Source organism: Diadema antillarum, unplaced genomic scaffold, assembly GCF_040938485.1.
Source record: "Diadema antillarum isolate AM-2024a unplaced genomic scaffold, OU_Dant_1.0 scf00000061, whole genome shotgun sequence".
In the NCBI taxonomy this organism is placed as follows: Eukaryota; Metazoa; Echinodermata; class Echinoidea; order Diadematoida; family Diadematidae; genus Diadema; species Diadema antillarum.
The window spans coordinates 2,795,555-2,817,365 of NW_027270950.1; the positions used below are offsets into that span (position 1 = coordinate 2,795,555).

At 39.0% G+C, this 21,811-nt stretch overlaps 1 protein-coding gene across 1 annotated transcript in view; it reads left to right on the forward strand.

Annotated features, from left to right (window-relative positions):
* The window catches only part of LOC139716107 (serine/threonine-protein kinase Sgk1-like), a 105,894-nt gene that overhangs the window by 42,540 nt on the left and 41,543 nt on the right, over positions 1 to 21,811 (forward strand). The window contains exon 3 of the mRNA XM_071627663.1: positions 10,014 to 10,518. Within this exon, the coding sequence (XP_071483764.1) occupies positions 10,444 to 10,518 (75 nt within the window). The 5' untranslated portion in view covers positions 10,014 to 10,443. The remainder of the gene's footprint in view (positions 1 to 10,013; positions 10,519 to 21,811) is intronic.

The window sequence follows — 21,811 nt, forward strand, 5'->3', positions numbered from 1 at the left end:
ATAGAAAGAAAAACAAGAGGTCTAAAAGGTGGTGCCCACCTTTTCTTAGGATCTCTTTGTTTTGGATTTCTCAACCATTTCAAAATGAATTTTCCTCAAGTAAACTTTTAATTTGAATGCCCAGAATTTAGAATGAGATTTTACCAGTTTCTCTCCCTGAATGTCACTAGCAAAAACTAGACTTAGATCATAAAAGCTGAAGTATTACCATTTGCTTTTTGCAGAGTGATTTGCAAAGACACATTGTTCATAGTAAAAAAACAGGATGTACTTTTTGTACATACATCATAGTTTTTATTTTGTGCGCGTCATGTGTTTTAGCCATCAACACACACACACACACATACACACAAAAGAATTATTGGCGTGCTCTCCTCTGAATCAGGAATGCGATTTTGGCACGTTAAAAGCATTAGTGTTTGGCACAACATCGGTGGGTGAGCTGTGGATACAATTTCAGTTGCTATGGTAACATTTACCAATCACCAGCAGCTGGCATCCCCCGTGAGCTTCTACGAAATACAGCACTTTCAGAAGAGTTTTTACCGGATGCGAGCTCTTAGGGGCAGTACAAAGGACATTGAAAAAAAAAAGAGATATATATAAACCAATGATACTGAAAATGGAATTAATTCTTTGGTTTTATGTGGGAGGGTCTGTGGGTGTAGAATTAGTAGTGTCTCATCAGTCAATAGAGCATCTGCTTTTAAACTTCTATATCAAAAAACAGAAAGTGATTTGAATGTAAAGTAAAGTGAAAGAAGTAAAACAGAGTGTTGATGGCATGCAACTGCTTTCTAATGCACTGCACATGATGGATGACGCATGTTTCCCAATACACATTTCTTCACAGACGTCATCAGCATGAAAAGCTATATATTGCTTGGAACTTGTTCTTCACAGTCTGTTTGGGCTAGCAAAATGCATGCTTGTGTACTCAATCTAATTCAACCCTATCAGTGCTATTTCAGACTTGTTGGCATTAAACAAATCAATGCCATTTTGAGCTGTTTCTGTTGAGAGGACTACCAAACTTGTGTTTGGTGAAGGTGAATGCCCTGGAACAAGATTTCTCAAAGTTTATATCCACCTTTTCACAGGCACCTGAAACTTTTACAGAACTTCTTCAAATTCCCCTGCCAGAATAATTCATGGTAGAATGTACAAATGATGATGTACTCAATGTACTACCTCTGCTGTGTAGATGATATGTTGATTCTCCCTATAAAAAATTACACAGTATCCTCCACTAACTTTAAAGCATTGTAGATAGTCAGGACTTTACTAGGGATATGGCCAGCTTGATACAGCCTGATTTGATCTATGAAAATTTGTGTAAACCTACTTTTAAAATGATGGTTGTTCATAGCTATCACTACCATAGAGTTCACGTTTTGATTGCCTGACATTGCAACAAAAAGTGCATGCAAACCTAATCCCAAGTAATTGAAATGTATCAAATGGGAATATGTGAATCCACAAGAAACATAGCTTCTTTATGAGGACCAAATGGAGGAGATATCATTCTGAGAATACATTTAACTCTTTATGTGCCACGTTCGCACGTCCGACTCAGTCGACAGCATGCCAACTTCGCATATTCTGCTCAAACCCACAAACCCGCCCAAACCGATCGATAAATCGCCAAATGCAGCAGTGCAATGAAAGCTTTTGTCGCGCTTCTGTTTGTCTCATATATAGCTTGCATTTTATATGGTGATTGACTATCAAGCGGTGTTCCCTAATAGATTTGTGTGGAAATTCATGGTTCCTGTCTCTGTTTTGTGTGCAAAAGTCATGCCTTTACAGTGATTGTATTTACTGGTCATTTCAAAGAAAAACAATCATCAATTTGTCTTACAATTTTCATCAAAGCAAAGCTTGGCATTTTCTCTATACAACTCTGCTCATTACATGTTCAGCTTGACAGACATCTTTAGAAGTTACATAGATTTGAAAAACAGAATGTTTTCTCAAAGCATGACTACGTTGGTGTCTCAGAATAATGTGGCACAGACGGGGTTTCCACGATGGCACATACAGAGTTAAGTAACCAGCTGTGATGATGTTTTAGTTTCTGGCCTAGCAGTTTGAGATTTGCCATTTGAAATTTTTCTTTGTGATGATACTCTTTGAGGTTGCGGCTGCGAACGAGCTACTGTACACCCGCAGTGGTGGGGACATACAATGTACCGGACTCTTTGGAAAAGGCCTCCCACATTTAGTGGGTAATCTAGACTTATCGCTCATTGACCAATAGTGTCAGCAATGATCAACGACATCCAGCATCACCGAAATACCAGAGGTTGAGTGCTCCTGGAGGCAATGGGGAGGGGATTTATCTTTTACTTATTAAGTACAGTGCTGGAGTAGAAAGTGTAGTTCAGGCAGGGGTAACAGTGTTGCTAGTGGAAGATGGTAGGAGGGGTAAGATGGATGGTAGGCCTATATGGTAGAGGTTGGGGGTAGGGGAGGAGAGATTGTTGATTTGGTAGAGGTGTGATGCTAGGATGGGGGTGTGGAAGAAAAATTTGAAATCAAAATTTCCAATAGTGCATTGGCAAAGGGGTCAGTAGAGGAACATTATGTGAAAAAAGCAGATCATGAGTATATTCAGATGATATTTGTCATGAACAGTTATTGACACAAGTGAAGGCTAAAGGATTGAATGGGAGATGAGTAAGGGGGGGGGGTGAGAAAGATATGAGGGATGAGGAAAGGAGAAGGTGTAAGAATGGAGGGATGGAGAAAGGTAGAAGGGAGAGAAATGGGTATAGGGGGAGGGTATGGGATGAAAGGGTTTACTGTCACTTGGTGTAATATCAGATGGTCTACTTTCCAGTTCGTCTAAACACCACTATGGCTAACTCATTTGGTCTACTATCAATTTTGTCTAATACCCATTTGGTCTAGTCTTCACTTGGTCAAAAGCCTAGTTTGGGTAATTATCATTTCGTCTAATGACCAGATGGTCAATTGTGATTTTTTTCCCATTTTGTCTCGTAAAATGTCGGTATTAGACGAAATGTGCCTAGCCCATCTGGAAGTAGATCAACTGGCAAAGAGGCTAAGTGGCAATTGGACTTCATGGTCATTACACGAACTGGTTGTAGACGAAACGGGATTAGACCATGTGGGTTGAGACTAAATGGTTATTAGACGAAGTGAGAGTAGACCAAGTGATAGATCACTAAATGAAAGAGCTGTAAAGGAGAATGAGGGAGGGGGAAAGGGTGAATGTGTAAGGGAGGGGGATAGAGAATGATTCAAAGATAAGGGAAGAGGGAGAGAAGGAGGAGAGTGAAGAATGATGGTGTGAGGTACAGGGGAGAGAGGAGATGGGTATAAATAGAGCTGAGGATGATGGGATGGAGGGAGAAGTGGGAGAGAGGGGGGTAAGAGAGAAGAGGAGGGAGTGGGGAAGGGGACTATATTCCCCCCCCCCCCCACTCCCTCCTGTATGGATGTCTCTGAAGAAGACAGTTTGGGAGGAATCGTCGAATGGGAGACGGGGCACTGAGGCAGGAGAAGTGGAGAACCAGGACAAGGACAGAGATGCGGTCCCTTCGATGGCAATTTTTTACGCCTCACTGATAGCAATCAGATTCCATCGGTCCTGTATTTATTTAGACCAAAGCGTACTACCTTAATCAATTCTATGTGGGTTGAACATGTTTTGACAATTGTGCCAGTCAGTTATTTATTTAATTGTTCTTTTAATATGTATGATATTGTATATACATCAATTTTTTTCTTTCTATTTCCACTGAATGCCAAAGTCATGATCCTGAAGTAAAAGCAAACAAATAAACAAGTAAAGACTAGACACATATTCCAAAAACAAAAAGTATTTACTTTCTGTGCAGAAATTGGCATTTACAATGTAGTATTGAGGAATTTGCAATATTATGAGGCCAATACTTCAAAGGCTTTGTTACTGTTGGAGCACTACAAAACCGTGTGCAACATAATAACTGTTAAAGTGAGTTGGACATTTTTGTTTCTTTGTAGTATGTTTTATCTTATTGGACCCAATGTTCCAGGAATTTTGTGTGGTAAAGGTATTCTATACAGTGTATGGTGATCCCACACAGTGGCTACTCATGATTGGTCATTTCATTAATTTGCCAGAGATGGTATCATCTCTTGGCTATACAAGAGCTGTTTCCTAATATTATGGGATTTGCTGTTTTGCTTTTATCATCTGTTTGTGTCAGTAGAGCTGAGTCAATCCATACAATGTAGTCATTGTCTACATCTTTTGAGAAAACCTATATAGATTTGGAGCTAAAAGTACATGTAGCCTTTCCACACTGAATAAATTTTGGTCTTGAATGAAGAAAATCCCAAAGAAAATAAACCATAACAAAACAACAGCCGTAGGAAGTAGACTGACGTAAGAGAAACGCAATCACGGTAACAGATACAGCTTATAAAATCCTTGTAAATGGCATCATTATATTTCGCTGAATGTGTGTGGGTACAACACGTCACAACGTGCCGAAGATAAAAGGTCAACTTTACCAAAGGTAGCGTTGATGATGCGAATCCCTGTTCAGCAGAATGTGACCCTTCAAATATTGTTCAATTTCACCCTGCGATGATCCGCCGGCAATTATTTACTCCTCAATGTGGGAAGCTCACAAAGCCGCAATTCTTGACAAGGGCGCGTGTGGATGCATTGACGTGAATCTATGTAGGTAACAATAGGTATGTGTAGGAGGCTAGTTATCAACCTTGATATTAGGGGGTTACCGCCCTTTATAGGTGTTCTGTAGGTTTTATTCTTTCTTTCTTTTTTTTTTTTTTACATTTTGCTGCTTTGTTTATATGTGACCTTTTTTGTGTGTTTTGTTTTGTGTTGTGTGGATGTGGGCGGGCAAATTAGCACAATGCATATACATGTATATGATATGACAAGGTTGGACAGTTGATATTTAATAGCCTGCTGTGGAAAAGAGGTGAGAAATGAATTCAGTCTGTTATGAGTCTTGTTTTCTCTCCGAATAAATTTACAAGTTGTGTTGAACCCAAACTATAATTTCAGATCTCCTGTTTTCTCTCGTTTCATTGAACTTCGGATCCTACATATCTGAATATATTGATGCATCCTTTGATACAGTTTAGAATGTGAGTATGGGACTATGAGTATCATTTGGTTGTACAATTGTACATGTCATTGAAACATACGTAGCGCCCTGAAATAGCTCTGGGCCCTGTTTTATTAAGAGGTATAATTGATTTTATAGTTGATTTCTATGGTACATGTAAGTCTATTGCAGCCTGTGTGCTAAGGAAATTTATAATCAATTATACTTTTGATAAGACGGGGCCTTGGAGTGGCAATGTCGATCAATGCAGAGACAGTGGCTACTTTGAACGATAAAGCTAGTCCTGCCCAATGTCAACAGATCTAGAACCATAGTCACAGCTGGGTGGTGCATGTTTTTTTTTTCTAATAGCATGTTCCAGAATTGTGCTGAAGTTTCTATGCAACATCCTTAAAGATACACATCATATTCAAAGTCCCAACTGACAGTGTGCAGAAGAAAGGAAATTTATAAAAGAAGTGTTGCCTGAAATGTACCAATATCTGGATAGAAGATTTCTATCCTCAGATTTTTATAGCTCATTAATTGTGATCCAAAGTTCAATAGTGATGCTGAAATGCAGCACCCAGAGAGCATAGAACCCCAGAGTTTCCAAGGCCTGGGCCCCGGGGCCAAATGCACCAGGGACTTTGCCTGCATAGATTCATACACAAATTATTGAAAGATTTTTCCTTTTACAGTGCATGCTAAAATTTCAACTTGTGGATCACCCTGGTCAGAGATGATCTAGATATTGTATCATTAGGATAGCGTGAGAAGTGGACTCATCCATAGGCCATATCAATGTCTGTAGTTTGCAATTTGAGACATTAGGCAGTACCATGGTATTCATTTTCTCACTTACCGATACTGGCATGATAACAACTATGCTTCTTTTATGCTTTGAGCCCACTCGTTTGTTTAAACTGCTAAACACAGTAGTCATGGGAACATCTATGTGTGTATGTGTATGTGTGTGGGCGTATTTATGTTTGTGTGTGTGTGTGTATATATATATATGTTTGAGGCTGTGTGCATTTATCCAAACAGGCGTTTGATATACATTGCTCGACGGACATCAACAGGATTATGGAATCATGTGCATCTGATCTTTATTTCTGGCAATCAAAAGCAGCCGCTCATTAAAGAGTGAGCATCGATCTGCTCTGTGGATATGCCAAACACATTAAAGTGAACATAGCACTTGCCTACCAAAGCGTGTGTTTGTTGTTGAAGGATTATTTTCTTATGTTTTCTCACATATTCACCAATTTTTCATAAAATATGTACAAAATGAAATGAGTATGTGCTCAGAATCAGTGAAAACTCACAATCGGCCATAAATAGTGAAACCACTGTGCAGCATAAAAGTTTGTGCTATTTGTATATGGCAGATACACAAGTCATACAAGCATCCTTTATCATGTAGATGAAGGATGTATGATATTAACCAATTGTGTGATTTGAGTGGTGATTGGCACAGAAAACACATAACTATCCTTTTAATACACACTGTCCAAAGTCCCTGGTACAGAAAGGGTTAATCAATCCATTCAAGTCTTTGCAAAGCAATGAATCTTACACTTGTTTGGACATTTGTGCTTTCTGGGAAGGACCCTATACTGTACTTATTGGCAGACAGGTATGATCTGCCAATGGATTTATTTTCTTGCTGGTCAGTAAGCTTTAGTTGCCGTAGGGTGAATGGATGAGCAGTGCGGGTTCATTGCACTTTGTCATTGCTTTTTAATACAGGCACTGAATGTGCCGTGTGTGTGAGAGTTTGTTTGAGCTGCAGGAAAGGGGCATAGTCCCGTTAGTGTAGAGGGCGCTGTTGATGATACTGCCGATCACCATTAGCATTGATACGAAGATTACCGAAGTTGAGCTGTCATCAAGAGTAAAGTGCGTAGGTGTTGCTAAGTAACGTTACCTTCGTTGTCTTCTCTGCGCATTGCGCAATCTGTAGTATGCCAGGGTGCGTGCATATGTGCTTGTTATTATGACATCACAAAAGAAGTTTGCTAAAGCTGTCATCCCCCTCAGCCGAATAATGAGCCGAACTGTGATCGGACCACTGACTACAGTGGATCGGACTTCTTCGGACTCGGGGAAGTGGGCCAAAGCATAAGCGCTAAAGAGGAGTCGATAGCGTAGGTCTCTGTAGGAAACTTGCGCCGTGCGCCCGCGTACGCATTTGACTAAAACACCGGGACCATGCACCATTAAATGCCGAGTTGTTAAGAAAATTGTGGCTAACATACTTAGTATTTAAAGTTTGTGTGTCCCGTTTGCCATTGTGAGAATTAGATTCCTTTCTTACAGTAAGCTGGTATGTTATAGAGACCTGTAGGAAATTCAAACCTTTCCTCACAATATTCCAAAAACTTCTTTGTGATGGAAGGGAAAACAAACTATAGATTTCCCGTAAATTCTTTTCAGACCATGAAAAAAAAAAATCTGACCGTTATCCTCAGTACCAAAGGGGAGCATTTTCATAGGAAATATGGGGTTTGTTTTTCATTCTTTTTTTAAAAAAACCCTAAAGTGTATTCCAGTAAGACTTTGTACATGGTGTTGAGAGATACAATGTACCAAGGTACGTTTTCTTCAACAATGTAAACTTTTGTGATGTTTGCAAAAGAGATACAAATTGTAATACGACCTTTAATGCCTTGGTTGTCAATAAAAGCTGCTATTAAAAGACTCTGAACTCTTTGTGACCTGTTTTTCTTTCTTTCTTTTTCAGTGATATAAACTTCAAAATGGGGGCCACTGGATATTTGACAGTTATTTAAAATTGCAAGCCTTTTACTCACTACTTTCAGAGCATGTGTGATTTGACAAACCAAAAGATTATCCATGGATAAAGGGATTAAGGTTTTCTTACAAGCTTAGCCAATTTAACCAGAAATATGTCCCCATGTGACATTGGATACATATGGATATATGACATTTGATATACAATTTGTATATTCCCCAAATGATACAAGATTACAGTCTTGGCCAGATGTCATACAGCACTTTGCAACAACTGCTACTTGCCAAGCTATGAGTTACCATGGCGGCAACACAGCAGCAACTAATCAGATTTGTACCAATTTAAGGGTTGTCATGACAACTGGGAATTGTTTGTGAACTGACAATGGCTGTATGCCTTTGATAGGAAAGATAGCCTTGGGTTACCGTTTGGCAAGAAGTCATGAATATTAACATGCCTATTGTTGGATTTTCAACTTCTATGGAAAAATAAACAAAAGCGCTGAAAATAAAATGTTCATTTTATGTTCATACATCATGTACATGATATACTTGGAAAATGACAGGTGCTACAGTGGTCAAGGTCTTCCATATTCAGCTGAAGATAAGGAATGTTGCTGTGATGTAACAATTACAGTCATACATGTATGTACAAATGTACTATACTCACACTCACACATGCTCACAAACATACATGTACATACCCCATTCCATGTGTTTTGAGGACCTCGGATTAATCCTCAATGTTCCAGAATCAGGTATGACAGCTCACACCAGTGCCAAGCCTTTAAAAAAAAAAAAAAAAAAAAAAAAAAGATTACATTTCTCTAAACATCATTTAATCTTAAAAGGTCAAAGGTGACTATATCTAGATAATTGATACCAGGTTACGTGTCATCTCCTTTATCATAAATACTCGGATTTGAATGGTGATTGACCAGTATCAATAGGAACAACAACAAACATGGGATTCTATCTTCCCTGAACCTGTGATACAAAATGGTGTAAAGTGTACTTTTCATCTTTTGCGGAGTTGAGGGTGACACAGCACGAAACTTGGGTGCTAGCGAGGTTTAAAGAGACAAGGTGATAATACCTCGGTGAATGTTGTGGTCCTGATCGACATTACTGTCATGTCACAAAACACGGCACACTGGATTACTCCGCTTCCCGTCGCTCCCGCATATGGCTCTGTGTCAACGCGATTAGCGCTCGGAATAGATAATTGAACGGCTAATTGATAGGGTCCTGTTGATGGGTCGTCGGGAGGCGGAGAACGTTTGCAGGAGTTATTTTGGCAGACGGAACGCAGCAAGGGGCAAACCTTGTTATGTTTTGTAGTCCAAAATCTTGATGAACCTCGGTGTTCGCAAACGGTTTGCGTTCATTTCAGTGCGAGGCGAGTGAGTTAGCAGTGGATAATTTTGTCAGACACAGACCTTCCTTCCTATTATTATGGATGAGTTTCATCAGGAATAACAAGATATTGTTTGTGAAGTACATATTTGAGTTTCCAAGACCTTCCTCTGTACACCGTTGCACTGCTATTGTATCTGAATTTCGCCACATTATCTTTGCTGCATGGGAATCCTTGGAGTTGAGGAATTGATCAATCTTGGATTGTGTGGATCAAAGATTGCAATTGTATTTGTGCATTTTGGGTTTGTTTGTGATACTGCTGTCAGCACATTTAGAATGCAACTGTGTAACATGGACTACTTCAAGTCCAAAAAACTGCAAGTTTGGTGAATTTTAGTTTATGTGGCAAGGTTAGGACCTTGGAGTTGAGATTATTGTTCATTTACAGCATTGGGAATTCCTTTTTGTTCATAGAGGAATTGAAGCAATGCTCAAGCTTCCAAGTAATACTTGTTTTATAATTGTTTATGTAAAGGGGTATTTTCGAATCTCGAAAGAAAAGGGTAACTTTTAGAAATAAGAGTTTTGTGTTCATTTCACAGTATGTCAGTTGACATACAGCAACTACTTAATGGTTCTGTAGCTGGTGGACATAAAATCATCAACTGATTGTGAATGAAGTTGTGTTTATAATGAGCAAGCCTGTTTGCTGAACATTCTCTGTTGTTTTGTTGCTGTTTTTACCCAGATACCCTCTTAATAGTAATTACAAATCTTTCCCCATCTTTTTCTTTTCTGTCTCAGAAATGGCAGCGGTGAGTAGGTGAGCCACGCCCACAAATCTCCCCAACTTTTCTCCTCCTTTCTGCTGCATCTCAAGAGCATCCAGCTCCGGGTGTCTTTGCTGGCGAGAGCGTTATCCGAGACGAGTGACAGCATCCGTGGACCCAACAACCTCAGCTGTCCGCAGTCGCCCGGCAAATCACCTGCCGGCGGGGGGAGAAAAAAAGAAGAAGAAGAAAACCCGTCATCAACAACGACCGAAAAAACAAAACGGGTACGGTCACCATCTCTCGCTGAAGGGCTCATCGCGTCTTATTGACTCTGAGAGAAAGCAGGCAAACACCTGCTGTTCGGGGCGGAGGAAGAAGAAGTCTTGGGAACGAATTGGCCCCCGCTCGTGTGTGGAGAAGATATAATTGAACGTTCCGGGGGGAAGAACGCAGTGGGCGCTATGGCAACACACAATGGCCACACGAGTGTCCACGTATCAGACACACAGACGTGGGAGAGGAATAAGAAATACACGGTAAGTGGCGGTAAAACTCGTCTTCTCCTTTTTTAACCACCTCACATTACATCCATTGATACCAATTATTAACTACATCAAAATACATCCAATGATTGCAGTCAATGCCATAACTGTGGCCAAGCAGTCTTGATGTACCATGGCAATTTGAATGAGAGGGAACATACAATTGCACATTGTAGTCATCGCGATTCAAATCAGAGGGAATCTCTATGCCGATTGACGACACTCTTATTTGTCAGGCAAGTTGGATGACCTCTTAGTGGCTAGAATCTTCATCATTACTCTCCACTTGACGAGACATAGTATGAAGAACTGCTCCTGTGTGATCTCACACTTCAAATGGCAGGCTCAGTTACCATATCAAAAAATTAAGATTATCTTGATCAGCATATTATACTCATCAATACATTTTGTACTGCAGGGAAGAGATACAGTGAATAGGAATGTTTCGGACTCGGGGGGGGGGGGGGGGATTTTTATATCGTGAATAAAGTGAAACAACAACAAAATGTGAAGAAATATGAATATGGTCATCCAGAAAAATATGACCAGCAAATTCTAACCATCGGAAAAATTAAATTTTATGTATATAATGGATGATTAACCCGTTGAAGACGAGTCCCTAGTATACTCGGGCAGGTATCTATGGGAAATGCATATTATAGCAAAATCAGCCCGTCCTCAATGGGTTAACGGATAATTGATGGATGATTATTGTTAGTTTGTAAGACAAGCAGTTACAATTAATGAGTTTAAGGCCAGGTTAAAAAGTCATCTCTTGAAGTAATGTATTTTCTGTTTGAATTTCTTGTATGCATGTCATTTTGTAATGCGCAGTAGAGTATATTATTATAGTAGCTGTGCAATATAAATGACCTTTATTATTATATTATTATTATTATTTACCCGCATGGTATACATACTGTAGTGTCTTGTAGTCCATATTTTAGCCGCTTAGATTCGTTGTATGGTGCCAATTTGCACCGGCTGAATCATGGCCATTATTACTCCAATCAAAGAGAGAAAAATAATACTGAATGGTATTGATTCTTACTTTCTAGCCAAGATATTGCATGTTACTGGTTGTGGGAGTCTTTATCTTATTCTATGCTTGACAGGACGTCAATTGCCACTGCCTGACATGACTTGGGAAATTGTAGGATGAGTTCTTTCAAGGCATTTTGATTATCTCAATATTCTCATCTAAGCGTTTCATATTGTACATTGTAGAATAGTTTTCTTATACGGTATGGTAGCTGCGCTCTGAAAATGAGTGTATATACACGGGGGGGGGGGGGGGGGGTGTCATATTTTGGTAACACATAAAAAACAATCTAGCTTCATTTAATCATAGAAGTTTGAAAAGGGTTAAAACCCCCTCCCACCACAAAAAAAAATTAAAAAAAATTGATACCTCTTGGATGATTAGGTTTCATTGTAAAAGGGATGCAATATTGATTGATGCCATATGACATATATCGCATATGATGTTCATATGGGTAGTTGCTGGTACGTAGAACAGATTTTTAAGATCTACGGTAGTTGATAGCCAGATGCTATGTATGGAGTCAATTCCTGCGAGATGAAATGTGGTCGCGACAGTTCATATCAAAGGGAAAATTGATACTGAATGACGACAGTCTTACGTGTGAGCCAAGTGGGGTTGTGGGATTTGTGTCATCAATCATTACCAACATAAGCGACTTGAAGTACCCCTCTGTGATGTCATGTAGGAAGTTGCAGGCTCAGCATTACCATGTGAATTCATGCAAATTATCGTGATTTACTCATAGAGTAATAAAGAGCTGATATCACAGTCTCTTGTTATAGCTTGGGTTGGAATCATGCTTATATTCACTTCAGTCAGGTGAGACTGTTTAGAACCAGTTTCCATGGCGATAAATGCCTGTGACATCACACTTTGATACTCTATTACTACAGTCTGTACATGTATACTATAGATAATCTTTTAAACACTGTTACAAAGGAAAATATATCTGGAGGGCTATGGATGGATTCATATTTTGTGAAAATATGGTGGAAATAAACCCACATATTCGTCCAAGGGAAACAAAAACAGATACAGAAAATGACCACCACGTGAGGGGGTTGATTTTAAGCCCATAAAGGATGCCATGTCTATTAAAACTGATGATACACAGTATACTGACACTCACACCATAATGGTTTTCATACTTTCACTGAAGTATAAAGCCAGCTCCAGTTTCTTTCAACTGTTGCTTTCAATTGCAACAACAGCTGAAAAAAGAACTTCTCTTCAAGATGAAATTCCATCAACATAGAAAATGATATGCAAAAGCATAAATAGTAAAAAACATGCCAGTTTTTGCTCAGTGAAATTGATAATAACAATAATAATAAGTACAGCATTTGTAATGCGCCTTCGATCTAGTAGCCTATTCTAATTCATGAAACTTCACACAATATAAACTCAAGTGTTATTTCATTCCAAGAATGTCCATACATTGTATATGATGCTTAACCTGTTATCCACCAAGAATCTGATATTCCCACTGGAATTGTACAGAACCCTTGAGGTTCGGGTACGCAATGGATTATTAAAAAACTGATACTCTGCCAGCTGTACAGGGCCCTGTTTTATGAAGAGTTATAATTGATTATATAGTTGATTTCTATCATAAGTCTATGGCAGCCTGTGTGGTAAGGAGATTTAAAAGTGATTTAATATATCTTTTGATAAAAGGGGTCCTGCTTTGTATTATACAGGGTTATAGATGGAAAAAGCCATTTCAAAGTCTAGTGGTTGAGACATGTGTAAAACTGATGGCAGAAAGAAAAAAGGGCTTGCTGCAAGCCAATGAAATATTAACCAGTAGCCACGTCTCCGGATATCTCTCTCTATAGGAAACTTTAGTTGAGAGATGGGATGATTGAGTGATATTGAAAGTTGTGGGGCACGAAGGGAGAACGTGAGAATAATGCAAGAGAGATTCAAAGAGAAAAGGAGAAGGGAAGAGGAGAGGTAGTGATGCTGTATTAAGAGCAAAGTTAAGAGTTTGAGAGAAAGAAGGACAGAGATGAACGTATAGATAGATAGATAGATAGATAGATAGATAGGAGATACATAGATACATACATAGATACAGAGATAGATAGGTAGGTAGATAGATAGATATAGGTAGATAGATAGATAGATATAGATAGATAGATAGATAGATAGATAGATAGATACATAGATACATAGATACGGGTAATTCCATGGGGTTGGGACTGAAATTGTGACATACAAGTTGAAAATTCAAGTTGGGTTAATTGAAATTTTCTTTTTCCCCCTGATTTGTTACTCCCATTCTTCAACTTATTCCACTAGAAATCTGTTTATTACTTCGCACACTTTCAGTCAGCATGGGTAAACAGGTATGACAAATACCTACGTTACATGGACTTCATTTTGTGACATCCTCAATAATTTTGTGTTCTGAAATGATAACAATGAACATATCCCAGTTTTTTTTCCACCATAACACATCAACATGTTATCTGACAGGCACATGAGATCATTATTAGTAAGATTGTCCATTCTGATATCAACTGCAAGACACTTTTATTAACATGTTTTTTCTACGAACCATTTACAATTTTAAGCAAAGGTTTAACCTTTTCCTCAAGAGTGACACAATAACAATATTCTTTAAAAAACTACAGTCGAAGCAAGTGAGTTGTATGGACATTCAAGTGAAAACATGATTTTATTGTTATCATCAGGGGTTTTTGTACTACAACCTTGTCCACAGTATACTACCTATGTTACACGGACAGTATGTCTTCGTAACATAGGTACATTACGACATATCAACTGATTTCCTTTGTTGTGGTGTCAGATGTTAAAACCTACACACATAGACTTTATGTATGTTCCCATGAATAACACTAATGTAACAGTTCTTTGGAATTATACCTGCTGTATACCTTTGGAACAATACCTATGTTACACAGACTTCAATTCTTTGTAACTCTGGTATGAAAGAAGGTAGACTTAATAAGAAGAAGAAGAATGATGTCGAGCCTTACACAATTTGACCTTATATACTCTGACTAACAACTTCATCAACTGTCAACTCAACTATGAAAACTAATAAAGAGAAATCATACAAGTTTTCTTGTCTTCTCCATGTTCTACGTTTGAAGTTAATTTCTGCTCTTTTCTACAATGTCCATTTTCCCTCCGTGCAGTTTTCTTTTTGTCTAGTTTGTTATGTTCGCTCTTCTTTGGTGTTGCTTTGTCAGCTTCCTCTCTCTGTTTGTGGAGTGCTGTGGCTGTGCCCTTTTCTCTCTTTCACGTAGTTTAATCACGTAGCGGCAGCAGAGGAGGATCCATGGCAGATTCATCGACAAACTGGACAAAAGGTGTGAAGAGAAATAAAATGAAAGAATTAACAGAAAATTTGTGTCTGTGTACTCTTTATATTCCTGTTGATGTATCTGTGTATATGAATGGAATTAAATAATTTGGACAATTTTGCTTACCTTTCTACCTCTTGTCATACCAGTTGGCTACAGTTCCATGTGTACCATCCACCAAAAAAAAAAAAAAAAAAAAAAAAAAAATATGGGTTACGCTTAAAATGATGTACAGCAGTAATGTTAATGATATTAATAATAATATAGCATGTAAAAAATCATTTTCATATTCTACGCTAATTTTTTTTTTCACATCTATGTAAGCTAGCAAGGCCAAGGGCAGGGCGCTGCCCCCAGTGTCATGGCTAGGGTTAGGGATAGGGTTAGGTTTACGGTTACGGTCCTATTCCAAATAGACCTCAAACAAAATACTAGGCCCCCCCTTTTTTTACGGTACTCAATCCCCATCAAATTCAAAATTTTTGCCCTCTTTTTAGGATAGGATAGACCAATATTATGCCAATTTTGATTGCGGTACATATGGAACTATTTCCTACCAATTACCTACCCAAACTGAATACGAAACTGGCATTTTAGCTTTGAGACTTTACAGTGGGTGAACGTGGAATGGAAACAGTGAACCCATGTACTGCTTCATCAGAGCACCGTAAAGCCATCTAACACTCTTAACAGGTCAGTGAAATCTTGAAAGGAAAACACTGTCATTGTAAATCTGTTCAAGAGAAAGAATCTGACAGCTCTTAATTCCCAAAATATCAACAACAAAATTGGGCAAACTCTTTCTTTAGCTCAGACGCAGTCTGGACGTCTACGTATTCCAACTTCATAGTACCGTACTAACGTTCAGCACATCTACTTGGTAGATACGAATGACATAAGTAAGGTCCAAAATTCACAAGAATCGGGAGGTAAAATAATGTTATATTGCCGTGAAGATACACTGGACATACTTTTGTACGGTTTTCTAAGAGAGGAACACATGCTCCTTTTGCAGAGACGGGCATAAAAGGGGAAATTTGGCGATCACAATTACGAACATGAACAAGTAACAAATATCTCAGTATGTGGGACTACAGCGTGTTAACGGCATCATCGTCCACCGTATATTTGGCCAGTTTAGTGGTTTTAATATCGTTTTTTTCCTCCAATACAGATTACAAAATGTGACAAAAGTTATTTACTTCGTAAAATAGCGTACAAGCTTACTGATTGACATCGGAAACATTGAAATTCCCGATCGGAAACATCGAAATTCACGTACCGATGTAACACGGACTACAGCAGAAAAACGGGTCTTGCGCCGTCCAGGTAGGTGTGAACGGGCTGTAAGTGGTCTTCCCGCCGTTGGGGAAGTACTGCCAGTGACGTAAATACGATTGCTGAAGTTAGTAGCTCTTCTTTTTGTCGCGAGCGCGACTTTCTTATCCGATGTTACACGAAGAGGCCGGACTTCGGACGGAAGTACGGTAATATGTTCTGTGTTTTCTCTTTTATTTGGAGCTTTTTGATGCTAATTTTTGGACAATAATACTCCTAAAATATGAGTCTAATTATAGAAATCAAGTTTCTGATCATATTATGATTATAAGTGTATGTAAAACCATGCAATACCGATGTTACAACAAAAATCGCCGCGGACTTCGTTTGTAACATCGGTATGAGGTTGCTTCAAGATGCTCTGGTGTTCTTATTTTGTGACACATGTTTATGTGCCTTATAGTCTTTGTAGAAGTCACCTTGCCTCTCTTAATTATGATAGGCATAATGCTGAAAGGTTGTGTATTTCTGTATTACATTGCCATGAAAATGGCATTTATTTTTGTCACAACTGGTACCACAAAAAAACCATGAGACATCAACAATGAAACAGTCACAGACAAAATACATTTGTACACAGGCTTGTTTTTTATTCATCAAATAATTCTTCACACATCTCTCTCCAAGAATAACCACAAACCACAAGCAATTATTTGATAAAATTTTCAGAATATGACTTTTATTCCCTGCACAACATGAAAATCTAGAGCAGGCCCAACCCCATGGAATGATCCATACATAGATAGATAGATAGGTAGGAAGATAGATAGATATAGGTAGATAGATAGATAGATATAGATAGATAGATATAGATAGATAGATAGATAGATAGATAGATAGATAGATAGATAGATATATAGATAGATAGATAGATAGAGATAGATAGATAGATAGATAGATATAGATAGATAGATAGATATATAGATATATATATCTAGATAGATAGATAGAGATAGATAGATAGATAGAAATAGATAGATAGATAGAGATAGATAGATAGATAGAGATAGATAGATAGATAGATAGATACATACATACATACATACATACATATAGATAGATAGATAGATAGATAGATAGATCCTATAGATACATGTAGATAGATAGAGATAAAAGGGGAATATATATATAGAATAGATTGATTGCTGGATTGATTGGTAATAGATACCAAGATGTTAAAAGTAAAACTAGATAACAGATGGTACAGAGAGAGTATATGAGGGAAAGAGAAAGACTGAGAAAAACAGGATGGAATAGAAATTGACAGATAGATTGATATATAGTATTGTAGGTAGATAGATTTATAGGCTAGTGGACAGAGATAGATAAAAGAACGAGGGGAGAAATAGAGAACAAAAAGAAATAAATGGAGGAGAAGGTATGAAACAGAATGAAGACAATGTGAAAGGTGGAATTTTCTGCCATAGTTACAAGCAGATATTGTTCAGACTCATTTGTGTACTGCATGTTCAAAAGTTGTCAGTAGCAATAGCGTCCTTTTCTTTGTTTGTGTGTGTGTGTGTGTGTGTGTGTGTGTCTGTTTGTTTGTCTGTCTCTGTTTCATATCAATATCTTGTATGAAAAGTACGCTTGCACAGTGTATCTTTCGCCCCGACTTTTGTGCCATGGGATCGCAACTCCCATGGTTTGGAGATCCAGTGAGCCCACAGGATGCCTGTGGCCCACTTCTTGCAGTCGCGCATCGGATAGAATTCATGGCATCGTGTTTAGACGATGGCATTACATATACATATACAACATATCTGGGCCTCGCTGTACGTTTTTATCTCGGCATATCCAAGACGGTTTCAGGATGCGGGAGTGGTGCTCGAGTATCCTCGTTGATATTATTAGCTCCAGAGTCACGTTGTAAAGCATGGAGAGCTGGTAAATATTTCTCTTAAAGCCTCCTTTGTACTGGTCAGGCATATGGGCACCAAATGCTCCGATTCGTACAGCGTATTTTTTTTCCTCTCTCAAAGAGGAGATGAGACTGTTTTCATTCTTGTTCTTCCTTTTAAATTCAACACTGAAGAAATGAAATCAATATAGAATATATCCAATTCTGCCAGAAATTCCCAGCTGCAACTGTCTGACAATGAACCCTGCTTTGGAGTTAATGTGATATCCCTCTGCGCATTTTGATATCCCAGATGCATTTTGCATCACAGGGAAAATTATAATTTGCTTCATAGTAGGGCAGCTAGCCCTTGAGCTCTGTACCTTATCTTTCACAGCAGTAGTCTTGATTCAGGTTTTTTTTTTTTTTAATACTGGTAGAAGGATACCAGAGAAATATGAAGGATATATGCGCCAGCAGTGCCAGGTATGTGGTAATTTCTTCTTGAGCACAATTAGAACACGAGACATGGAAGAAAATTAGAGATGTCCACTCAGTGAGACTCGTGTTGAAACCCGAGACGTGACCTGGCTGTCGTATCCTCCTCCGGTAGCCATGACAACATCCATCTCCTTTCTTCCCATCCTTTGCCTCCAGCTGGGGTCTATTAGGATGAGGAGCCGTCACTGTCATCGTCGCCGGCTACCAGGAATCCGCGGCCGCATAGCTTTCTGTCACCACACAAGTAGTCTAACTTGCAGACTTCACAAACTACTACAGTACATACTCTATCGATTGTGATGGGATGCTGACAGTGTACAATGGGGTCAAAGTTACTGAGTCCATCAGATACTGGTCAGCATTTATTGTATCCTCATGGAAATGAATTGATTCATTTGTCAGCATATGCCCAAGGGAATAAAGATGAAATTAAACAAGCAGTAAACAGGTGGTAAAAGCAACTATTTGACTGTCCCCCCCCCCCCCAAAAAAAAAAAAAAAAAAAAAAAAAAACTTAGGGGGGAAAAAACAGATAAGACTTTTTGAGGTAATTGCTACACAATAATATGGACAGAAAGAAAGAGATTATTACAATTGTATGATAGATACAAAATTTGTACAGAAATAGCAATTGATCTGCAATCTCACACAGATCAACTTTAAAACCCAGAAACATGTATATTCACTTTTGATAGTTGGGATTGTATCTTCTCATTCCTTTCAAATGCTTGAAGTGCAATTTTTTTTTTAATACTGAAATGTGTGTGTGTGTGTGTGTGTGTGTGTGTGTGTAGGTGTAGGTGTATAGGTGTGTGAGTAGTCTATCCATCTTTATTTCTTTTGTTGGAAACATCAATATCATTAAATGTTAGCGTGGGTGGGATATGTCCTAGTACGTAGGAGGACAGGGGAGGAATAAAGTATTGGGTTTGGATGAAAAATCCCCTCAGTCCTGGAGGCTAGATCATATGTACAATGATAGAAAGAAGTGCTTATAAATGTCTTCGCATACTACAATGTATATCAGATTTCAGTCTTCTCTCCATCTGCTGATATTAAAGGGATTGTATAGTTTTGGTTGAGGTGAGGATTCAGCTTTTAACTTCTTGAGAGGTACTTTACAAACCACTTCGTAAAATGTTAAAGAGTATACAATTTAAGGGAAATTCAAGGTTTATTTGATGAATATCGGTTTTGAAATGGCTGAGATATAAAAAAACTTTGAAGTATTAAAACAAAGCAATCCTAATAAAACATGGGTCCCACCTTTTATGATGGTCTCTTTGTTTTGGATATCTCAGCCATTTCAAAACCGATTTTCATCAAATAACCTTTTAATTACTATTAGAATTATAGGCTCTTCCATATTTCAGAAGAGGTTTCGCATTATCTTTAAAAAAATCATCATAAAAAATATTGGAACCCTGAAGCCCCATCTCATCAGGAAACTGTACCATCCCTTTAAAGGTGCATAGTCCCGGTAGTGTATAGGGCGCTGTTGATGATACTGCCGATCACCGTTAGCATTTATACGAAGATTACCGAAGTTGAGCTGTCATCAAGAGTAAAGTGCGTAGGTGTTGCTAAGTAACGTTGCCTTCGTTGTCTTCTCTGCGCATCGCGCAGTCTGTAGTAATGCCAGGGTGCATGCATTATATGTGCTTCTTATTATGACATCACAGAAGAAGTTTGCTAAAGCTGTCATCCCCCTCAGCCGAATCATGAGCCGAACTGTGATCAGACCACTGATGATATTGAATCGGACTTCTTCGGACTCGGGGAAGTGGGCCACAGCGTAAGCGCCAAAGAGGAGGCGATAGCGTAGGTCTCTATAGGAAACTTGCGCCATGCGCCCACGTACGCATTTGACTAAAACACCGGGACCATGCACCTTTAATGCCTGCATGGCTGATGATGATATCTATCGGGTGTGTCCCACACTCAAGGTGAAATTTGCCATTGCATGCTCAAATTGTCTTTTATTAGTAATAAGCAGAATGAAGCAAACATTCAAAACAAGAGTGGCAGGTACAAAAGTCATTAGCATTGGACACATAAAAGACAGAAAGAAACATTTGTAAGTTCAGAATCTACTCATCATTCCTTTGTCATTGGTTGCAGTCACACAAGAGTTCATACATGAGTCATATTTGAGGTCATGCCATCAGCACACTAATCTTCCATTGACCTGCACACACTTTTACATTAAGATTATCTTTTTGTTGAAATAAAAAATATGAATTGCACCCTTTGTAGGAAGTTAGAGTTGTAATATCTCAGCAAGTTGACTGTTATATACAGCATTGTTTTTGCTAGTAAACTTTGTCATCATTAATGACAGCCTCAATGAAAGTTAAGGTCATGATGAAACAAAGTGCCCTTTGATCCTGGAGCAATCATAGAGCAGATCATTAGCCAAGTCATATTTCCTTTGTCACGAATATGTTGATTTGAAACTAATTGTCATTTTTAGCTCACCTGAGCCAAAGGCTCAAGTGAGCTATTGCGATCGCCCTTCGTCCGGCGTCCGTCGTGCATCGTGCGTCGTCCGTCGTCCGTCGTCCGTCGTGCGTCGTCCGTCGTCCGTCGTGCGTCGTCCGTCGTCCGTCGTGCGTCGTGCGTAAACTTTTTACATTTTCATCTTCTTCTTGAAAACCCCAAGACCGATTTTCATCAAACTTGGCAGGTAGCATCCCTAGGGGGTTAGGAACTCAATTTGTTAAAATGGGCACCATGACCCACCCAGGGGTCCCCCAGGGGGGCCCAAACCCCCCAGGGGTCCCCCAGGGGGGCCCAAACCCCCCAAAATTAAGGAATCTTTAAAAATCTTCTTCTCTAGAACCAGAAGTGATAGAGCTAAGTTAATACTATGAGTTAGTTCATTGATGACTGTAGTTTCAAGTTTGTTCATGGCAGAATCAGGGATGCCCCCCTTGGGACCCAGGGGAGGGGGGGGTGGGGAGGGGTTCTAATGGGGCCTAAATTGTACATTTTCATCTTCTTCTTGAGAACCCCATGACCCATTTTCACCAAACTTGGCAGGTAGCATCCTTAGGGGGTTAGGAACTCAATTTGTTAAAATGGGCACCATGCCCCACCCAGGGGGCCCCCAGGGGACCCCCAGGGGGCCCAAATCCCCCAAAATTAAGGAATCTTTAAAAATCTTCTTCTCTAGAACCAGAAGTGATGGAGCTAAGTTAATACTATGAGTTAGTACATTGATGACTG